The sequence below is a fragment of the Spinacia oleracea genome, chromosome 4 (genome assembly GCF_020520425.1).
Source record: "Spinacia oleracea cultivar Varoflay chromosome 4, BTI_SOV_V1, whole genome shotgun sequence".
Classification (NCBI taxonomy): domain Eukaryota; kingdom Viridiplantae; phylum Streptophyta; class Magnoliopsida; order Caryophyllales; family Amaranthaceae; genus Spinacia; species Spinacia oleracea.
The window spans coordinates 154,476,724-154,499,065 of record NC_079490.1 but is presented as its reverse complement, the minus strand read 5'-3'; the positions used below and the strand labels follow the sequence as shown (position 1 = coordinate 154,499,065).

Sequence of the window (22,342 nt, the reverse complement as noted above, 5' to 3'; positions counted from 1 at the left end):
AAGTAAGTATATCTTTATTTAAGTTGAACAATTTTTTTGAACAATTTTTGTAAAATAATTTTTGTAGAACAAGAATGTGAGGAATTTACGCCTCTTTTTATTTATATTTTTTTATTAATATGTAATAGGGGAAGATAAATTTACATTTATCTTTAGAATGTCCCCAGAAACCAGTAATCCAGATTCCACAATTCTGGTACAATGTAATATCTAGAATAAATAAACACCCTGCAAGCCTAGGCTCTTGGCAGTCGTATGTTGCTTGCTAGTGATCTGCTACATAATTGTATTGTGTCATCAACTTACTCGCTATTATGTCCTAATTACTCTTATTATTATATACAGAGTACTCCGCATGTATGATCAATACAATGATGCTTTGCTATTACTTATATATATATATATATATATATATATATATATATATATATATATATATATATATATATATATATATATATATATATATATATATATATATAATTATGCTTATCTGCACTGATGATTACTCCGATACCTAAACTAACTGAACTACATGCCCATATTAATCCTCTTTGACCCTTGCAAATGCAATTCATCTTCCAAATGTCAAGACAATGATTGAGCAAATATAGTAGCTAGTAATTTGATTGTTAGCTTTTCGAAGAAAATAATACTTGGGATTTACAGTGGTATTGTACAAATGGAAAACACATTATATGGATTCACTCCTTGCACTTGAAAAAAGTTTATACCTACTGAAAACTTTAAATTACTTATGCTGGTTGCCCTCTTGCTCTCGCTAAGGCCAATAACAAGCTATCAAACCAGCCCCCAATTTCCACAACACCTTCTTTGACTTTACCAATCTTCTTTGAACACAAACACAGTCAACTATAGATTTTATTTCTTATTTTTTTGTTTTGACATAAAAGAGGGACAAAGGGTTAGGATCTAGGGACGAGAGTCACGATACTATAATGTTGTAGTTTATTATGGTTTAATAGAGGGAGAGATGATGTAAGCCTTTGTGGTTTCATAGAATGTACTATGTCATTTAGTATAATGTTCATTGCGATTATGCATAATGTTCTTTTAAATTTGTTTAATTGTTCTTAATTTTTTATTTTCCATTATTAACTTGAATCTAATCATCACAATTATAGTGTTCTTCTAGGGTGGGGCAAGCTGAAAATATCCTAGAAAAGAGGAATGATCCAAGGGATACAACACAATCACAGGCTATGGTAAACCTTGGTTCTTCGTCACAAACAGCACTCGAATAAGCAAAAAAGGAAAAAAAAGAGCAATGAAAGAAGATAAAGTTTCAGAATATGGAAAGAAAATAAAGGTGAAGCCGGAAAAAAAGGCGATTCAAGAGGATGAGTTTTGTTTTGAAGATGAGGTACAAGATGATTCAGTTATTGTACTAGAGAGGAAAACCTCTCCTACGCCTTTAAATAAAAGACACGCCCAAACTCAGCTTGCCAATTTGTTAAAAGGGATAATAGGAAATTCTGAGAAGCTTGAAGCTATTCAACAAATGGGCTTTGGAGGCTTCCTCTATTTTCACGACTTTCCAAAAAATTGTCCTACGTTTGATGGTGATCTCGTGTCAACTCTCGAACCAAATAACATGTGCATTCTCCTTGATCGAAATAGAGATATTGAGATTAAGGAGATCGATGTTCATTTGGTATATGGATTACCATTTGGAGGCCGTGATATTGTAGATGCAAAGCCTTTAGATGATGGCTTTCCAGAGTCGATGGCTGGCTGGAAGGAATACCACGGCGGTGAGATCCCTTCTCTAGCGGACATTGTGCAGAAGTTAACAACATCTGCAGTTGATGACAACTGGAAGAGGAGTTTCTTAGTGTTAGTGGTTAACAGTTGTATCAGGTCAAATTCCAACAATCAACTCTACTACAAATTCCTTAGCACCACATTTGACACAAGTCTAATTTCTGAGTATGATTGGTGCGCGTACACACTTAGAAGCCTCCAACATTGGACACGGTGTTGGAAACAAATAAGAAGCGTTGGTTTCCAGGACCCTTTCCATTTCTGATGGTATGTTAGAATTTTTTTAAATTTTAATAATGTGGTTTATATTGTTCATGTACATAGTGGATTATGCGTTGTGTTCTTTAACTTAAAGTTTATGTTCTTTAGCTTAAAGTGTTATGTTCTTTAACTTAAAGTGTTATATTCTATATGTTTAACTTATATTTGATTGTCCATGCTTTTATGGTTGTAGATAAAGATATCTAATTTTATGTGAACCTAGAAATTAACATATCTGGGGCAAGTCATCGTTTTGGACATTCACTGCCAAAAAGTTAGCTGAAAGATTCTTAAGGAATGACATGAGTATAAAGGGATTTTGATACCAGTGCTTCATGATAGAGGCCAGCATACAGAAATGCATAGAAGTATTCACCATCTCGACTGCTTGAGAATGTATCAGCCAGCTTTAAAGAAAGAAACCAACAATCAGTGTATAATACAAGTACACAATCTGATCACATATCAAAATCTCCCACCAATCTGAATCTTACCCTGAGTATTACCAAGGCAGTAACAAAGTATGTTGTTAATCTCTAACAAATGCACCAGACTCGAAGTACTTTAGAAATGTCTTTCGGGACTGAACAGAGATATGTAGTTATGCACCACCCTGATTTTTTAATGAACTTTCCTAGCAGGTACTTGACTGTGTTATTTGTGCAATTATGAGTTCAGTTTCCATGTTTCTCTTCTAAGAGTAGTGTATACATCGCCAGTTTAAAATCTAAAGTTCTTAACTGGACTACATTCCAATATTTGTTTTTGTTCTCCCTTCAAATTTCTGATCGCACACAACTCCTGAAAGTCTGTACCTCTGAAATTCCAAACTCTGAAGTTACCTTCGATCTAGCTCTACGGAGTGATGACATGCAAGAATAATTTTGTATCTGGCAGCTTTTACAAGAATTAAAAAGACTTAAAGTGTTATGTTCTATATGTTTATACTCGATGTTCTTAGAATTTCCGCCTTATGTTTTTTATTCTAGAATTCTTATAATATAGGTTAATAATTGTTGTTTGTCATTTTTCAGATATTTTACTTTGATCGGTTGAAAAGACTCACATTTAAAAATCCTAGAGGTTTCCCACTCATTTCGGTATGGGACCATAATTCAATTAATAAAAGGATCAACTTAGAACATGAACTTGGTGTATGCACCGTGGCTTTGGTGGATAGGATGGATTCCCCAGAAGTTCCTTATATCCAGATCCCATCAATTATTTTACCCAATGAGGCACAACGTCTACAAAATGAGGAGGAACAACAGCCAGTACAACATCCACTACCTCAACAAGAACTTGAACACCAACAAAACTAACCTGAATAACAACAACAACATTCCCCCCTAGAGTCCGCAACAACAATCTCAATCAGTTACTTTTACAACTGTGGAGGTATGAGAAGAAAATTATTATTCTTATATAGTCAACGTATTATGCAATTGTGGGGTTTAACATATTTTTTCTAAAATGCATGTCATGTTCTTTAGAAATTGGTATTATGTTCTCCAAATTTGTATAATATGTTCATTGTAATATACTTATTCAGTTATGTTCTTTATTGCTTTAGGAATTCAATATACAACTGAGTGAGGCAACAGAAAACATAGCCAGTGGATTTGTTAGACTAAGAAAATTTTTGAGGGTTGGTGAGAAGTTTTATCCACGTACCTTGCTAGATGATAACATGATGTTCAATGTTGCATCAATGTGGTCAAAGTGCTTAGGTTCTCTAATACCACCTGAGATACAACATCTTTCCCAAAAGGTTGAGGGAAAATTACTTAGCCAGGAAGACGAATTCTATGGTTCTGAAAGGGTTGGGAAGCTGGTAGATACTGTTATGAGGATGGTGTTGGGTGAGAAGGATGATGAGAACCAAGGGTAATGGTTTAGACTCATATCCTTTTAATTCAAAGCAATAAACTTAGTACTAACATTTACTGGTCATAAGACCTTCAAATATTTAAATTAATATGTTATGTAATATTCCTCTACATGTTCTTTGGTATTACCCTACATGTTCTTTATTACTTTTTGACATTGTGTTCTAGTGACGAAGACTATGATAGTCCTCACTTGGAAGCAGGAGGCTCGGGGAATGATGCCAATGTCCAAGACTACGTTGTGTGTAATAGGTATATATGTTACATTAGTAGTTGCACATAATTTTTGCAGTTTACTTTTAGATTGTATTTTGACATTGGAACTCCTTTCAATTACGCAGCCCGGATTTTGAAAATCCTAGACATATGTCAGAACGGTACGTTTCATAAACTATAAAACCTTCCTTTTTGTATCTGAAATTGTACCACTTAAATGAAACATTTATATTTTTAATGAAGTGGTCCAATTGAGGTTAACGGTAAAAGAATAAGGAAGCTGCCAGCCATTTTGAAGTCCCCATATTTGGTCAAATATTCAACACTGATTCCATTCCGTGCCAAGGATATTATTTTGTATATATGCGACTATGCATTTTGTAAAGATCTTGATGGGCGGTAAGAAATTTTTTATTCATACACGTTCTTTAAATATCTTACATATGTGCTTCAATATCCTTTGAATTTTCATAAAATCTACTAATTTATTGTTTTTCATATGTAGGGAGGTGTTGTTTAATGATGGACACAACTGCTTGACTAGGGAGTCTTTTTGGACCCTAGGTGATAATGTATATGTGACACATAATCTGGTTGATGCTTGGGCTTCCACACTCAACCATGACAGCAAGAGAGAAAGTGATAAGCGTGTTTTTTTTTACCAACTTCATTATACGTAAGTTCAAATCATTTAATCAAAGATCACATAAACATTATCATTTAAAATCATCTTCTTTTACATACTTATTTATATATTATGCAGAATTGCTTTGTAAGAATGAAAACTACGAGTGCCAAAATGAGACTCTTGAAACGAGGCAACAAAATTTTATTCAGGCCGCCATGGAGTATCTAACTAAAGATGTCAAGATAAAGTCACTCAAAGGGACCAAATTGGTAATTTTCTTTACAAACAAAGTGAATGTTCTTTACTAACCAGGATAATGTTCTTTACAAATAACACTAATGTTCCTCAAATACAGATCATATCATTGTTTAGATCATGTCTTACTAATGTATTTTATTATCTTGTTAGGCATTCTTCCCAATTTGTGCACCAGACCGTTTCTATGTCATATGCATCAATATGAAGAGCGAGACGTTAGACATATTGGACAATAGGATTCTTGAGGATGGGGTGTCAATAAACGATAGATATCATGACAATCCAGAGAAACTTGTAAGTCATCTTTATAATTGAAAAAACCCCTATTTATATGTATGTTATGTTCACTTGAAAATCAACCGTGACAGATGAAACTTGTACGAAGTATATGTATGTTATCCTCACTGCTTTTTTTCTTCTTCTGTAGTTGAATGCATATTCATCTCTCCTTAGAGAGATGGGCATAAAAACATATGTACACGTTCCAAAATTTAGGATTCGGATAGTTGATATACCTTGGAGATCCAATAAGAGTAACATCGATTGTGGTATATATGTGATGCGTCACATGCAAACATACATGGGCTTAGTGTCAGATTATCATTGTGGTCTCGATCTAGATAACGTAAGTACAAGTTCTTTGAAATATTATGTGGTGTTCTTTGAAATTGTATTGTATGTTCTTCCATTACCAATGTAATGTGTAAATATTATATTTGAATAACATCTTTTTTTTACCTTTGAAATTGCAGTTTAATACCTTGAAGAAATGGAGGATCAATTTCTGCTACGATTTAGTAGATCATACTACCAATAAACTTCTTTATGATATGCGTCGAAAAGCAAAGGAATGGGGGGTTGACAATTGTAAATAGGATTTCGTAAAACCTTATTGTAAACCTTTTTTGTGTCTTTTTTTGGATTTCGTACTTATTATCTACTGCAATGCTTCAGTGAAAACAATTCCTAATTTCCTTTTGGAGTTTACCCAATTTTTTTGGGATTTAGCTCACTATGAACAGACAATGTCACTTCTTGTTCTTTCCAGTCGAACCTGCTTTATTAGAAGCTTTGGATTTTTGAGAAACTCCAGCAAACCTTGTTGAAATACTTGCTGATTAACCCCATTCTCAACCAGATAGCTCGTTGCACCCATATTATTAATGTGTAATCAACAATAAACTTATAGATATGAGGATAAGGAACATGGAGAAATCTGAATAACTTGAGAAATTTAGCAGTCCCCAAACAAATTATACAGGGACTAAGGCTTTTGTTTGTAATTCAAAGAAAAACAACAATATCAACAAAAGGATTATGAAATTTTAAACCTCGCTAGTTTTCTTATTTATCAGTTCTATGGACTATAAATACACAAATCCCAAATCATCCAATCATCACAAAAATACACATCAAATAATTAAACAAAATCAAAGGAAATTGATGAAATTGAACATTAAGTAAACTTGGAAATTGAACATTAACATTAAGTCACCTCATCTATACTCAATAAAGGTCTATGTTAATCAACTATAATTTAGTAATCAACTACGTATTTGACTAAATTAATTTAGTAAAGTGCAATAAACTCTTAAAAGTATACAACCCACAAGATTACAAGAAACTAATTTCCAAAGGTGTAACATTAACTCCAAAATAATCATCAGCTTCATAAACTTCCAAAGATCCTTGAGATTCAGATGGATGTGCCAAGGTGCTGCCTTCAGGTACTTCAAAGTAGTCCTGCACAGTTAACAAAAGAACGTACTATAATATGTTGAACAACATTTAATATAAAATCGTAGAACATATATCATATTCACATAGAACAAATTGTATAAATACGTAGAACATTTATAACATTACCTTTACTGCTTCATGTGCTTTGGCTTTCATTTTAACCACACCTTTTGCTGTTTTTTTCTTCCAGGACTTAAGCTTTTGCCCTTTCAACTTGTTGCATATGCTCAAACTGGATAAACATATTAATCGTATAAATCTCCATCGCATGTTTAACTATGCCACAATTTGCAAAACCCAACTGACGATTACCGGTTATACCATCATAATCATTTTTGTTTTCTTTACTCCTCCACTCATCAACCACCTCGATGAAACACTTGTAGAAGTCACATAGGCCATGAGTTTTATGAAGTCTTCTAGATACTTACCTATTCGTTGTTTCGCTTCTTTGTGAAGATAGAATACCACCACTAAAACAATCTTTGGAATACGCCGGACACCATAATTCTCTTATCACGTACAAATTTTGAAGCCATTTGCTCTTTGCACAATCATACTTCTCCACCATACTGTAAACAAAATTTGATTTAATAATATAAAAACACATTATATAAAGAACAATATAGGCACCAATATAGAACATCCAATATAAATGTAAAGAACATAACATATTCAAAATATGTAGACAATCTCAACTTCTAATTAGATGTTAAAATTCGGTAATACTTCATTTTCTTCCACCCTTCATCCCCATATTTCGTTTTTAAGCTAATTGAATCTTGTGTTTGTAAATATGAAAAAACTAATTTGTCACAAGTGGATTCATTTTTTAATGTTAATTATAAAATATAAGGCATAATACATACAAATACATGCACATCAAAGTAAGAAGAGACTATTAAATACAACAAATAAAGAAGTACTTATTGTTACAAGTGTGTTTATATTAACAGAAGAGACCACTAAAAAATAGATCGATTCGCACCTAACTAATACTTAAAACATGGATGAATAAATTATTGATTTTTATTAAATCAAAGAACATAATAGACAACATAATAGAACATAAATTCCAAAATCAAAGAATACCTTTCCCAATAATGTTGAAATTCAGCGATGGTATCAGTATACTTCAAAACAGTATCGAATAACTTATTGAATCCTTCTATTGCTTTAAAAGCTTTAAGATGCTTATTGGAATTTTCACCTATATGCCAAGTGCATAATCGATGTCTACTGTCCGGAACCACTTTCCTTATTGCTTTTGCCATAGCTGCAGACTGATCTGTCATTATAGTAACCGGATGCTTCCCTCCCATAGACTTCAAAAATGTGTTAAACAACCATTGAAAAGACTCCCATTTCTCATTCAAAATGAACCCAATACCAAACATAACATTTTTTTTGTGGTGGTTCATCCCAACAAATGGACCACAAATCATATCATATTTATTTGTACGATATGTTGTATCGTGTACCAATACATCACCAAATGCATCATAGTCAATCCTCATCCTATTATCCCGGAAGAAAAACAATACAAGATGGCCCTCATCGTTAAGATCAAAATCATAGTAAAAGTCTACTTCATGGGCTTTTGTCTCCTTAAACCACTTGATAAGTTGTTTTGTGTCACAAACTTCAAGTCTAATTTTTTTTTCTGACCAGATAAAGCAACATAAGCATCCTCTGCAAGAAAACCAAGATTAGCCTCACCACCGGCCTCATTTCTCATTACCCGTACCGCAAGCGCGATTGGAATACCAGATTCCGTAAAATTACTAAGCATAACAAGTTGGTCTTCCTTAACCTTTCTATGAGACCTTATTAAATGCCTCTTCGAAACAGGAACTCTACTATGATTGTGCTCCATATTATGCTTCACCAGGATATACAGAACAGTTTCTTTATCCACATCAAATTGAACATGAGCTTTGCATCCACTACAAAAATCTCTCTTTAGATATACCTCGGGTTCAATTCCTTTTTTCTTCTTAAAACCTTCATAAGAACACACGAAAAACTTCTGCCTGACTGTAACATTATCAGCCCTCTTTTTGGTTTTCCCTTTCCGAGTACCAAAACCATGTTTAAACGAATAATCATTATACAAACTATAATCTTCTTCAATAGACTTCACTTTCCTTAAAAGAAAATCAGAACTTTTAGGCTCAACAAAACCTGATTACATATTCAAACCAATAATCGTTCAGTCTTTACGTACATAATGTTCAATACACAAATAGAATGTTCTTTCCGCAAATCTTATACCCAATTAATTTAAAACCCTAAACTCTAAACCCTGTCACAATGTTCAACGCGCACAAATAAAATGTTCTTTTATTTACACAAGGAAAACCTATCACAATCTGTTCTGTACAACCATACAACATGTTCTTTATAACCATACAACATGTTCTTTACAACCATACAACATGTTCTGTACAACCATACAACATGTTCTTTACAACCATACAACATGTTCTATGAATAGTAATCTATATCTATACTACCAACATTGAAAATATGTAGATTAATATCATAACATAAATAATAAGCATCATAATGAAAAGAATATATCTTCAACCTCGTAAAATACACATTATCCTAAATTATAACATTAAAAAATCGAAGTTTCGCAATTACCTTTGCCTTCCACAACCAATTCGTCAATTGGAGTTCCATCATCTTGAGTAGATTCAAAAAAATGGAGAAATCGACAATCCGTATCATCACGAAATTCTGAATTCACCATTAATGTTAAACCAACTTTTTTTTTATTCGACTGCTGCAAGTTCAATATTTTCTTTAAAAATCTAACACTTTATTTTAAAGCCGGTTAAAATTATCAACTAAGAAATCAATAATACGTTCAAGATCGTAAACTAAATCCTATAATAATTTTTAATGAAGTGGGATATTATCCTAGAATTTAGGATACAAGATTCTCTCCTCATAACCGTAGCTTCCTTTATTTTTTAACTTCTACCAAAATGTATCCAACTAAGCAGTGGCCAACTAATTACCCGGCAGATCTTCCACAAAAAAAGGGGCAATTTTTTTTTCAACTTAATTAAAATATAAAAAAACGTTTAAACCTACGTCGTTTTGCATGGGGTGCACAGTGCTCACTGTGCACCCGGGTGTATAAACCAATTATTGCATAGTTATTTTTTATTTTACAATTTTAAACGGGAGTTAATACTTACAATTTAGTACGTAATAACCCCTAAATATATTTTCTGTTTTAAAAGAATTAAAAAAAAACAAATAAGGAGGGTTTGTATTGGGAAATGTATTGGGTTTCAAAAAAAATTAATAATACTCCGTATCATTTTTCTATGTGTTTGTATTGGGAAATGTTTTTCAAAGCAATGTCAAAGACTCAAAGGTGGTCATGATTACATAGGATTTGATTTTACAAGTCCTTTATCCTTTATATATGGTATTGGTCTCTAATAAACTGTAGCAGTATTGGTGAAGGAAAATGTAATTATCAAGGATCATTTTTTCAATCTTTGGTTTTTTCAATTGAACTATGAAGCACACGGGTGTAGTGCCTAGCCACGACATGAACAAGGCACGTCGTCTAGCCTCGAGACCACATCCAGACCCAAGTGAAGTATCGGGTACCGTCCTAATAAACCCCTAAAACATTTTTCAAAAGTTTTCTTCTTTGATTATTAATTGATGCATTACTTAAGTACTTCGTATGTTGGTTATCCATGATCCGAGAATTACTATAAATAATACAATTTAATATGTAATGATCCCCAAATATATTTTATATGTTACAAGAATGCTATTTCTATCCTTATATGAGTGGTGGGGACCAAACCCAACTTGTTCTTACATAAAAACTTTTACTTAATCACATTGGTATTTTATACGGAGTACTCCCTCTGTCCCCTAATACTCGCACCGGTTTGACCGGTGCGGAGTTTAAGATGCTTAAATTGACTTATTAATTTAATGGGTGTTAGTTAAAGTGAGGTATTTTTTTTAATATGGTTAGTAGGAAATATGTAAGGGTTGGGTAGTGTTGAGTGGGGGTGTGAATTTTTAAATGATTTTTTGTAGTGAGTAGGAGTAGACCTGTCAAAAATCGACCCGACCCGAAAATCGACCCGAACCCGACCCGAAAACACTAGGTCTTGAACAAGATTTTGTGACCCGTAACCCGATTTTATCCGAACTCGAGCAACCCGAAAAGTAATGGGTCAAAACCCGACCGAACCCGTTTAGAACCCGACCGATTGAAAATCATTGTATTTGTAGTAATAAATGAGATTATGAGAAAATTTAAGCATAATAAACAAGCATTTGTAAACCCGAACCCGAAAGTGACCGACCCGATTCAACCCGAACCCGAAAATAATTTTTTACAACCCGACCCGACCGACCTATTTGGCAGGTCTAAGTAGGGGTGTAAGTGGGTTAGTAGGTAAGTGTGTGAAATAATATAATATTGGTAAAAATTTCCATTTGTAGAAGCGGTGCAAGTATTAAGGGACGGCTCGGAAAAAAAGCGGTGTGAGTATTAAGGGACGGAGGGAGTATATAACATTGAACTCTAATAAATTGTACTCCGTAGAAGTTTTGGTGAAGGGAAGGATAATTATCAAAGATCATTTTTCAGTAGTTGGTACTCCCTCCGTCCCGGAATACTCGCAACGTTTTGACTGAACACGCTTGCCAATGTACAACTTTGACCACCAATATCTTTAACTACATATTATAAAAACTTATAAAATATTAATATTTTGAAAATATAAATTAAGATAAAGCCAACAATATATTATATACTAACAATTTTTTTCATATACTTGAAATAAAATAAGGTCAAAGTGAATTATGTGAATAGTGAAAAAAGTCATACCGTTTCGAGTATTCCGGGACGGAGGGAGTATTAATTAGTCCATTTGATTTGACAAGTCAATCTTTAAATATACTACCTCCGTCCCGGAATACTCGACCCGGTTTGACCGGCACAGAGTTTAAGGGACTTGAATTGACTTATTTAATTTAATAGGTAGTGGTTGATAGTGGGGTATTATTTTAATGTAGTTAGTGGGAGGTGGGTTAAGAGGTGGGGTTGGGGTAGAGTAGGGGTTGAATTTTTTATTATTTTTTGTATGGAGTAGGGGGTAGGTGGGTTAATAGGGGTGGAGTGAGAAATAATATAATATTGTTAGAATATTTCCATTTTTAGAAACAGGTCAAGTATTAAGGGACGGCCCGATAAGGTAAATAGGTCATGTATTCCGGGACGGAGCGAGTATTTATTTGTAAAATTCAACAAAAAAAAACGTAAAAAGTTAAATGAGCAACTGCTCATATTCTTACCCTTTTTGTCTATCTAGGCGCAAAAGAAAATAAACTGTTCATATTCTTCCCTTCTCCTCCCTCTCCCCTGGTCTACTTCTCTGCAACTCATGGAGTCGGCTTCAGAGAGGTAAATTTCGTGGAATGCTCATTTGAATTCGTGTTTTGTAGTTCTCATAATGTCATTTCTAACTTTGTATAATTTCGAAAAATTTAAACCATCTCGCCTTTTGTTCATACCATCATCTGCATGTGTTCCTTGGTAAACTTTGTTGCATTCTTTTAGTGTTTTTATGGCTGAATTATGATTTTTGTTCCCAAATTTTTGATTTTGAATCAAGAAAAAGTAGTATTTGATCTTGTATTAAGTTTAGCAACCTGATAATTTCGTATATTTATATGTTGATGGGACTTAATTTGTACAGTTACACTGATGCATCCGAGGGATTCACTCAATTAAAAGATAGGTTTGTAAATTAATTTTTTGGTGTTCTGTGTATTAGGGAAACAACTTTAGAGGTCACGGAAATGCAATCGGGTACGAATCCCTTGAGTACTGTAGAAGACGCTACATCCACAAAAGTACCTAAGGTAATGGATTGAGCTTTGAATTTCGATTTTTTTACTATACTGTTTCACTTGATCTCTGTTTAAAATTGGTACTTTCAATGAAAGAAGAACGCATTTGATAACCCACTTGTAATTTCGATTTTTTAAGCTTTGGTTGTCTCATTAGTGTTGATAGGTACCCCCTCCGTCCCTAAAAATATTGGCTTGTAATTGTTTACTCAACTTCTCATGTGTTCGGGTGTTTGAGTTACATTTTTTGGACGTTTTTGGTTGGGATACATTTTTTGGACAATTGTGTCAACTCCTATTTACCTGTTTATGTGTATGCTTGCAGGAATTGAATGATGCAAATGTATCCAATCCAAACTTAGCGATCCTTAACGATGGTGTTCTAGAAAGTGTGTCCAGTTCGAAAGAATTTGTCCATAATAATGATAAGGGAACGGGAACCAATCCTTTAGAAGTAGTCCCTAATGATAATAGCGTAGGAGTAACCAATCAACAATCATTGGTCTCTAATAATGATACTGACAAAGGGATTCAAGGATCAAAGACATCCGTTATAGAGAAAGTGGCATGTCCAAATGAACTAGTTCCTGGCAAAGGGATTCAAGGATCCGTTGCAAAGAATGTGGCCAATCTGCTTGAAATGATCATCACGAAGGGATTCCAGGATCAAAGACAAAGACATCAGAGAATGTTGTTAGTATTCAAGTGTCAAATGAAAAACCACCACCAAACGAGCGAGCTGTATCACAAGAGAATGTGGTTAGTATACTTGAACCACTGGCCTAACACCATGCTTTTAATTAAAAAATGATGATAAAATTTATTTATCAAACTATTGGTGTGTGAATTTGTGTTGGGATAGGAAGAAGATGAGGCCAAATCACGCACTGATATCACAGAGGGAAGAAGGACTGAGGAGGGACAGTCAAGCAAGGGGAATAAGAAGCGAAAAAGGAACCCCGAGGTGAAGCTTGGAAGGCCAGCACTCGCAGAGTGGAAGAAAAGCCTACCCGTAAGCATAACAACGTCTCTGACAATAATTTATCTGTTGCTATTTGTTTAATATGTATGCGTAATATTATTATCATTTGATGCAGTACCCAACCATGAGGATCTATCCAGATAGGGTGGTAGATGTAATCAATGGCTTAAATATATAGAGAATGTGGGTGAGGGAAGCAGGGTTTCAGTCTCTATTGGACCCGAAGTTTCTTCAAGTGGACAGATTTTTTCTGTCATGGTTGAGTGGCAGGTGGGATCCTGATACACAATTACTTCGGATCCGAGACGACTATGAGATCAAGATTGACGAAGAAATGGTTGGGCGGATATTTGGTCTACAATTCTCTAGCAACTTACTTGAAATTGAGGATCCTTGTGCAAAAGACACTGAGTACCTCAAAATAAAGTCTAAGTATTCTAACAAATGGGGGATAGGTCACGGAACGGTTTTAGACAAATTGGAGAAGCACAAATCTAAGAGAGAGAAGTTTTTGAGGGATTTCATTCTATATTCGTTTGGGTGCCTGTTTTGCGCGGTATTGAACAACTATATCAGCCCATCATTGTGTTGGTTGTTGAAGCAGCGATACCTACTCGATAACCCATTGAAATGGAACTGGGCTCATTATGTACTGAAGGTTATGAAGTCTGAACACAAGAATGGAGGCAACAAGGCAGGAGTTAAAGGTGGTGCTTTGGTACTCATGGTAAGTTGGTTATGGTTTCCATATGAGTTATTGTATTCCTTAATAAGGATCAATGCTTATTAAACAATATCGTTTTGATTTATATGATGCTGTGTAACACTTATGCTTAATTAGGGTCAATATGGTATCATTATCATGTTTAGTATCATAATGACATACATATGATGCTACTGTCATAATTATCTTTTCACGGTTTAATTATATCTTGTTTACTCAAAGCCTTTATGACTTGGGTATAGTATTGTTGGAAAATTAAAATGTGTTTTTTCCCTTACAGATTGCATATTTAGATCGAATGAACCTAGGTGATAAGGTCCAAATATGGGATATAGAGTTTGCAAGGTTGGGAATGTGGCAGCAGCCGGATCTAGACTACGCTATCGGTAAGGATACTTGTGAAGGTGGCTATGTTGTAGCCGAGGTAAGAATAATGCAAAACCTTAACCAGTTACTTCGTATATTGGTATTGAGACGTAGGTGATATTGATTATCAAACTGTATTTTCTTACTTTCAGGTTGTTCGAACCATCGATTTTTGAAACCTTTGGAAAGGGAAGCTTTATGGCGGAGGTTTCTGGAGAATTGAGATTGACTGCGACGAGGGTGGAGGACGGCTGCGGGGCGGTTAGGCGGAGGTGAGAATTTTGTTCACTCTGCTTCCATTTGTCTCTTTTATCTCTCCTTCATTCTCATTTAGTAAGGGTTTTGATCTTCAGTTTATGTTTTGGATTTTCGATTTAATTCTATTGAGTTTGCTCATTTTATGCGAATTAATGGTAGTGATAATTGGCCTAGCTTTAATAATTACGTCTTATGATGTATGGAATTATGTTAAGCTCACTGCTTTTGTGGAGCGTAATGATGGATGATGGTAGTATATGATATTAGGATGTGTACATTATGATGATGTTGCCATTGGTTTCCAGATTGTGCATCACCTTTTTATCATTATTCTCATTAATGATAGTGATAATCAATCTAGCTTTATAATGTGCAATGCATCTTTTATTTAAGGATGTTGATGTTGGCAGCTAATGATGCAAGATGTTAGTGTATTAGGCTGATTGAGTCTAATCCGAGAGACAGGTTACAGAAACATGTTAGACTGCCTCCTATGCCAGAATAGAAGATTTTCATAGCTATGGGCTTTGTAAATATTTTGCATAGATCATCATAAAGTGGACATCCATACTTTCTGTAAGGTGCAGCTTCAGGATGCACCTGCATAAGACCAATACAGATTCAGTTCATCTAATTCAGTTGGTAGAGTAATTTATCTCATATGATTTCGGATTTTGGATCGATAATTTGTATTCAAGACCCTAGCTATTTGAGCTGTAACAAAAAGGGTTTCCTAATAATATTGGGAAATTTCAACTAAAAGCATAGAGGTTCCCTGGAACCACACCAATGACCACAAGTTTATCTTCATGTCAGAAATCTGCAGAACAAATATGCACTATTACCTAAATGTCAAACAATACAAGAATGATGCTGAAAATGCATAAACATGCAGAAAGTTTCACCTGGTCAACTGTCATTTTCGTGAAACCAAAACGATCTGTCCAGATAGTTCCTGCCTCCTCGGCTGCTGGAAGGACTAAGGTCTTAACTTTAAGGAATGACAAGAGTATATCGACGCATGAAAATAGTGTCTGTAAATAACCCTGGAAGAAGGTTTGACGACCATTCAGAACACCTAATTATCAGGAAACGCGTAACATCACCCATTTCAAATATGAATTTAAACAAAAGGGATGCCTACTTATAGCTGAATTAAAAGCACCCAGAAAGTGTGGAAAGCAACTAATGAACAAAGATAGCACATACTCTAATATTTAAGATGAGGATGCAGAAACAATATTGGATGTGCAACCTTGTAAAAAGAGGGCCAGAATGAAGTGATAAGAGATAAGAGCCAAACTGTCAAAATAGAAACTCTTATCAGTGCAGGATGCAAGAAATGATCATTATTTTGTCTTAGACAATTAACAAAAGGCAACCTAATGCTCAAGTGTGACAATATGAAATGTGGTAGTACACGAGACAGGGCCTATAACACCAAGAAAAGGATAGTAGGAATCAATGCCATTAAAATGTATACACCTATGATCTCTCGTATGTTACTTTAGGCAGCAGCGAAGGATTGATCTTTCTTGTAGTCTTTCTAGATTTCCAGTCTTTACTACAACCTACCTCACATCCTCTTACATTTTTCTATTGGTGCTATAAAGAATGCTCACTTTTACGGTTGGTACATTTTCAAACAGAAAAAAGAGAATGCATTATATTAACACCTTCGGGCCTTGGAAGCCAAAATTCACCACAACTACATGCGAGCAACTAAAGACATTAGTGTTGTCATGTACAATAATGGGATAATAATGTCTTCATTAGAATGCTTGAAATAGAAGTATATATAAGTTCATAGGCACTAACAATAATTATCCCCTAGATAAAACACATTTAGGTGTTTGTGCAAAGAATATATACATCATTTTGGTAAAAAGCAACAACTCCAGCATTAATCAGTAGTTTTTTATTTAAAAAAAATATATAATCAATGAGCTAATAGAGCAAACAATAAGCTAATAATACTAATTCCCCAATTAAACTCAATTAAATTAACTTGGAGTTAGAACCCTAAATAACCCCATCACAGAAGACTCACATTCAATCAGATAACCTCAAATTACAACCTTTTTATACTCAATCAGAACCATTAATGTTAAAATTAGGAATTAAAACCGCATTCAAGTCCAATGTCAGCGCTCCACAAACGATAAAATCACAATCTTTGAAAGCATCATTTTTCTACTAAACCAGTGACTTTTTAATAGCTCAATAAACAAGTAATATGCAAAATAAAGTTCTATGGGTATGTGACAAATCAAATTTATGCTTGAAATAGCAACATATAGTCCTGTGATTTGCCTCAGTAGTTCACTAAAGTAATGGACTATGTAGTATGATACAAACAACAAGATCTTGCATAAAAACATTAAGAATATTGATTGACTGCTACAATCTCTTGGTTTGATCCTAGATTTTTCAAAAGTATCACTAAATTCTAATATTATTTTCATTACATGTAGCAATGAAATTCCTAAATAAAGCAACAATGACAATCAAAAGTTGGGTTTGCCACTTAAGCCAACAATAGGGTGCTTAATTAAAAAAAATATGAACTTTTTGTATGCATTGGCATTATTCATAAAGCTATACTCAACTTCGACTTAAAATAAGGCCATTGTTAGTTTTTTTTTGAACTACAAAGGAGAGTATTTTATCCTAAGAGAATAGAGAGATCACTGATAGAGCTCGCTATAATCATAATCCTGTAGCATCCAAACACTAATAATTCAAAGTCAAGTACGATGTATATAGTACATAAATGCAACAATTTGTAGAAAATCCCACTTACAAGTTAAGCCTTGAATATCAGTCCAGTTCAAACTAAATGTGAATAATCCATGAGTTGGGTGATCATTATCATCAACTGTTGACATAAGAGTCGTGAATTGTGTGGCTACTGTGTTATTCAAGAGATTGACGGTGCTCAAACATAAACGTACGCCATCATTTGACATTTGAACTGGGCTGTCAATCACATCTGCACCATCTCTAATAGCTTGCGTATATGCTCCGCCAGTACCACCAGAGTCCCCACTAGCTTCATCGTGAGATATCTTTGCTGAAATCCAACAGATACAGGTAGGAACAATATATTTGGTATTAATGCAAGGAATGATAGATCAACCATCATTTTGGTTGAATTAATAGAAGTCGAATAAATAAGCAACTTCTAACAGATGATTTTGCCAAAATGCCCCTAAATTTAATAAGTACTATCGGTTAATTACTCTCCCCCCAAACACTAATATGTTCCATGTTGTACAAAAATTCTCAACAATTATAACTCTACAAAATCTCAGTCAGGTAGAATATCACCTAACTTGAAATCGAATCCATCAATCAGCTACAAATCCACATTAAAAACCCCGATTCATTCTCAAGCAACCTAAAAAACTACTAAAAGATCGTAACTTAATGCCAATCGTACCATTCACAAAAAAAAAATCGACAACTAATTATATCAAACAAATTAACCTCACAATAACCTGATTATAAGAAGAGAAAATAATAATGAATTTGACAAATCAGGCTATTTGCAAAAAATAAAATCAGTAATTACTCAAATCAACCAAAAAAAGTACACAATAACCTGATCCCAGAGAAAATATTTACATCAAAGATATAAATGTCAACCAGAAAGGAGAAAAAACACGGGGAAAGGCACAAAAAAACCTAGAAATTGACAATTGAGAGCAAAATAAAGAGAAAAATTACCAGAACATTAATCATTCTATGAAAAGGAAGAGAAAATAATAGTAGTTGCTTCAATCCATAAATGATCAAGCATCACTCTTCCATAGATGGAGAGGATTCGAGGAGAGAGAAGAGTGTAGTGGGAAGTGGGGGAGAAAAAAATAAAATGTATTGTACTCTGTAACTTGTAAAACGAATCGTTTCGTTGTACTGTAGATAAGATACAGTAGCTTCACTCCCACTTTTTAAAGGTTAAAGATTTTCATTGGCCTACCACTAAATATTACACCGTAGGTTTATAAAACTTGGTCGAAAGGTTTGTTGATACATCACCCATAATAAATTGTAATTAGCATAAAAATAAATTATAAATGCCAAATGCCATGCATGTTTGTTTGAGTCAGCATAAAAATAAATTATCAGTGTCTCTCACGACATTAGATATGGTAGAAGAATGTTATCTCAATCTCGAGTCTATCATGCAGTATCACCAAGCAATATCCAAGACACTAGAATTGTTGGAGCTACTAACTCTGATGAATTGCAAAGCAGTAAAGATATCTTTAAGCAGCTAATCATCAATTTAAGTGATTCTGCAGTGATTGAGGGAATGGTAAATCATAGCCCAAGAATCCTTCTTTTACACTCATCCTTTCTTACTTAAATTAATGAATTGTAAGCATTGATATAGTTGATGATCTATACGTAACTGCCTCTTACACTACTTTCCTTTTATTACAATAACTGCTGGCCTTGTACACCTTTTGAGGCATGAAGTGTATGAGATTCGTGTTTGTACCTTTCATAGCTGATCCCATACTAAAACCTGGAAAAACAATGTACAGACCATTATTAAACACACAAAAAAGAAAAAAACTACTCCATAATCGTATGATAAAAAAATATAAACACGATAGCTTTTCATTAAATGTTCAGTGCCCCAATGTTTAGAGCGAGGATTAATGTGTAATCCATAATCAGCTAGGGTAGGAGTTCAATTGTGTAACTGCCCATTTTTTCCCTTCCCTTTTGCCCTCCTTGAAACTTTTTCTTGTGCAACCTATCTGCGTAATACTCCGCCATCGACTTTAAAGAATACTACGTAACAATACCATCACATGTGAGCTTCCCGTGAGCCTCCCTATTTAAGGGTTGGGGCAGAGCCGCAGAGCCTCCATATATTAATTGAAGAAAATTGAATACTATCACCCGTGAGTTTTTGTGAGTTTTTGATGGCTCCTATCAAAACTTATATGTATATATATATACAAAATGTTGAAGAAAGTAGGATAATTTTTGTTGGAATCTATCTTTATTATATTATCTACCATCTTATCATTAAGTGGTCTCCAATGAAAATTTAATAATGTCAAGACTAATATTATTATTTTTTTTTTTTAATAAACCTAAATTATTAGTTAGTTATATGCGATGACGTGAAAATCCTACGTGGACGCTCTAAATGCTTTTCAAAAAACTCCCCTATATATATATGTATATATATATAGAGAGAGAGAAAGGCTCTCGTAAGAACACTTCTTACGGTAAGAACACTCTCTAGACCGTATGATGAAATCAAATCTAACCGCCCAAATTTGATAGAATAGTAAGGGCATATTCGTAATTTCATCTGCAGACTCCCCCTTCTTCTTCCTCGTCGGCATTTTCTCTCTCTCCACTTCTCACAACTTTCTCTCTCTTCTCTCTTCGATTGCTGCTCGTAGCCACCACCAACATCTGGCGACATCCGACCATTTCATCTCGCCTCTCGCCGCCGCTGCTCGTCTCTCCTCTCTCTCCGCCGCCTCTCTCCGCCGCCGGTCACAACAATTCAATCGCCGCCGATCACAACAATTCAATCGCCGCTGCTGCTCGTTGTAGTTCCTTCTCGCGGTGGTCACTTCTCGCCGCCACTCGCTGCCGCTCGAACAAATTCGCCGGTGTTCGAACAAATTCGCCGGTATTCGAACAAATTCACCGGTGTTCGAACAAATTCGCAGGTAAAATCGAACCAGCAATCCAGCAATTTCAATTGGCAATTTAAATCGGTAAATTCAATCCAGAAATTCTCGTTTCTCGATTTCTCAATTCAAAAGCAATTTTAATCGGCAATTTTCAATCGGTTACTTAATCGATTTTTCAATCGATTTCTCAATCGATCTTTCAATCGACTTCGTGGAGACATGCTTTTGTCCGGCTGTTTGACGGCATGAAAGACAAGTTGTATGTCATTGTACTTACGAATGTAGTTCATAATTGTTTGCTTAGAGGAAACCTTGAAGGTAGTTCATAAATTAATCTTTTTTTACTATTGATTCAGGTACTACATAATTATTGGCTCAGCTAAGCAACGACAATTTAATCTTATTTTTTGTAGGTGTTCTGCTTGTTATTATTGTGAATTAATTGTTCTTCAAACTACATCTACATACTGCTTATCATCTAATTGTAAGAATCCTTAGGGAAGAATTGAATTGATACACTAATACAAATCTCAGAGTTTATTTTTGCTATTTATGCTTCAAACATATATCAAGTGTACATTGGCAATAAAGAAAAGTGGCAGCATGCTATAATAAATTTTAGAACATGCTTGAATACATTTAGAACATGCTAGAATAAAGTTAGAACAATGTTGAATAAAGTTAGAACACTGTTGAATAAAGTTAGAACATGCTTGAATAAATTTAGAACATGCATGAATGAATTTAGAACATGTTTAAATAAATATAGAACATGTTTAAATAAATTTAGAGCATGGTTGAATAATTTAGAACACGCTTGAATCAATTTACAACATGAGCTTAAAAATTTAGAACATGTTTATGTGTTGACTAGGTTCTCATGTTCTAAATTTAGATCATTCTTGAATAAATTTAGAACATGCTTGAATAAATTTAGAACATGGTTGAACCAATTTAGAACATCATTGAATAAATTTAGAACATGCTTGAAGAACATGGTTGAACAAATTTAGAACATGCTTGAATAATTTTAGAACATGAGCTTGAAAATTTAGAACATGTATATATGTATATGTGTTGACTAGGTTCTCATGTTCTAGATTTAGAACATGGTTGAATAAATTTAGATCATGTTTGAATAAATTTAGAACATGGTTGAACAAATTTAGAACATCGTTGAATAAATTTAGAACATACTTGAATAAATTTAGAGCATGAGTTTAAAATTTTAGTATATGGTTGAATAAAATGAAAACATGTTTGAATAAATTTAGAACATGGCTGAACAATTTTAGAACATCGTTGAATAAATTTAGAACATGGTTGAATAAATTTAGAACATGAGCTTGAAAATTTAGAACATGGTTGAACAAATTTAGAACATGGGTGAAAATTTAGAACATGAGCTTGAAAATTTAGAACGTGGTTGAATAAATTTAGAACATGAGCTTGAAAATTTAGAAACATAGTTGAACAAATTTAGAACATCGAGAGTGTAAAAGTGTTCTTACCGTAAGAAGTGTTCTTACATAAGGAGGTCTTCTTACCGGTATATATATATATATATATATATATATATATATATATATATATATATATATATATATATATATATATATATATATATATATACACTCAAATGAGAAAACACCTTAA

At 34.0% G+C, this 22,342-nt stretch overlaps 2 protein-coding genes across 5 annotated transcripts; one reads left to right on the top strand and one right to left on the bottom strand.

The window, feature by feature from the left end:
* Positions 1-6,498: 6,498 nt before the first annotated feature.
* Positions 6,499-19,951, bottom strand: LOC110784678 (protein FAR1-RELATED SEQUENCE 5). Of its 4 annotated transcripts, XR_008919954.1 has the most exons (7): positions 18,744-19,951; positions 16,224-18,087; positions 15,920-16,060; positions 7,870-13,423; positions 7,090-7,349; positions 6,904-7,009; positions 6,499-6,780 (listed from the first exon to the last, which is right to left on the bottom strand). XR_008919954.1 is itself a non-coding variant. In XM_056827726.1 (5 exons), the coding sequence occupies exons 2-5, from the start codon at positions 8,292-8,294 to the stop codon at positions 6,652-6,654; spliced, it is 801 nt and encodes a 266-aa protein (XP_056683704.1). In that variant the 5' UTR covers positions 8,295-8,961; positions 9,427-11,363; the 3' UTR covers positions 6,499-6,651. The 4 variants fall into 4 exon arrangements, 2 of the variants coding, with proteins under 2 accessions (XP_056683704.1, XP_056683703.1); XR_008919955.1 differs by having other exon boundaries at positions 6,904-7,349; positions 9,427-13,423; positions 18,744-19,942; XM_056827726.1 differs by lacking the exons at positions 15,920-16,060; positions 16,224-18,087; positions 18,744-19,951 and having other exon boundaries at positions 7,209-7,349; positions 7,870-8,961; positions 9,427-11,363.
* LOC110784677 (uncharacterized) lies at positions 13,308-15,858 on the top strand. The gene is made up of 5 exons (XM_021989133.2): positions 13,308-13,443; positions 13,547-13,696; positions 13,782-14,393; positions 14,671-14,814; positions 14,909-15,858. The coding sequence occupies exons 3-5, from the start codon at positions 13,848-13,850 to the stop codon at positions 14,930-14,932; spliced, it is 714 nt and encodes a 237-aa protein (XP_021844825.2). The 5' UTR covers positions 13,308-13,443; positions 13,547-13,696; positions 13,782-13,847; the 3' UTR covers positions 14,933-15,858.
* Positions 19,952-22,342: the final 2,391 nt, after the last annotated feature.

Excerpts from the sequence above, each read along its gene's own strand:
- LOC110784678 (XM_056827725.1), bottom strand. The coding sequence starts at position 8,294 with ATGAGGATTGACTATGATGCATTTGGTGATGTATTGGTACACGATACA. Across the intron at positions 7,350-7,869 it reads TTTCAACATTATTGGGAAAG|TATGGTGGAGAAGTATGATT; the intron begins GTATTCTTTGAT and ends TTTTGTTTACAG. Across the intron at positions 7,010-7,208 it reads AGAAGCGAAACAACGAATAG|TTTGAGCATATGCAACAAGT; the intron begins GTAAGTATCTAG and ends ATGTTTATCCAG.
- LOC110784677 (XM_021989133.2), top strand. The coding sequence starts at position 13,848 with ATGTGGGTGAGGGAAGCAGGGTTTCAGTCTCTATTGGACCCGAAGTTT. Across the intron at positions 14,394-14,670 it reads GTGGTGCTTTGGTACTCATG|ATTGCATATTTAGATCGAAT; the intron begins GTAAGTTGGTTA and ends TTTCCCTTACAG. Across the intron at positions 14,815-14,908 it reads GTGGCTATGTTGTAGCCGAG|GTTGTTCGAACCATCGATTT; the intron begins GTAAGAATAATG and ends TCTTACTTTCAG.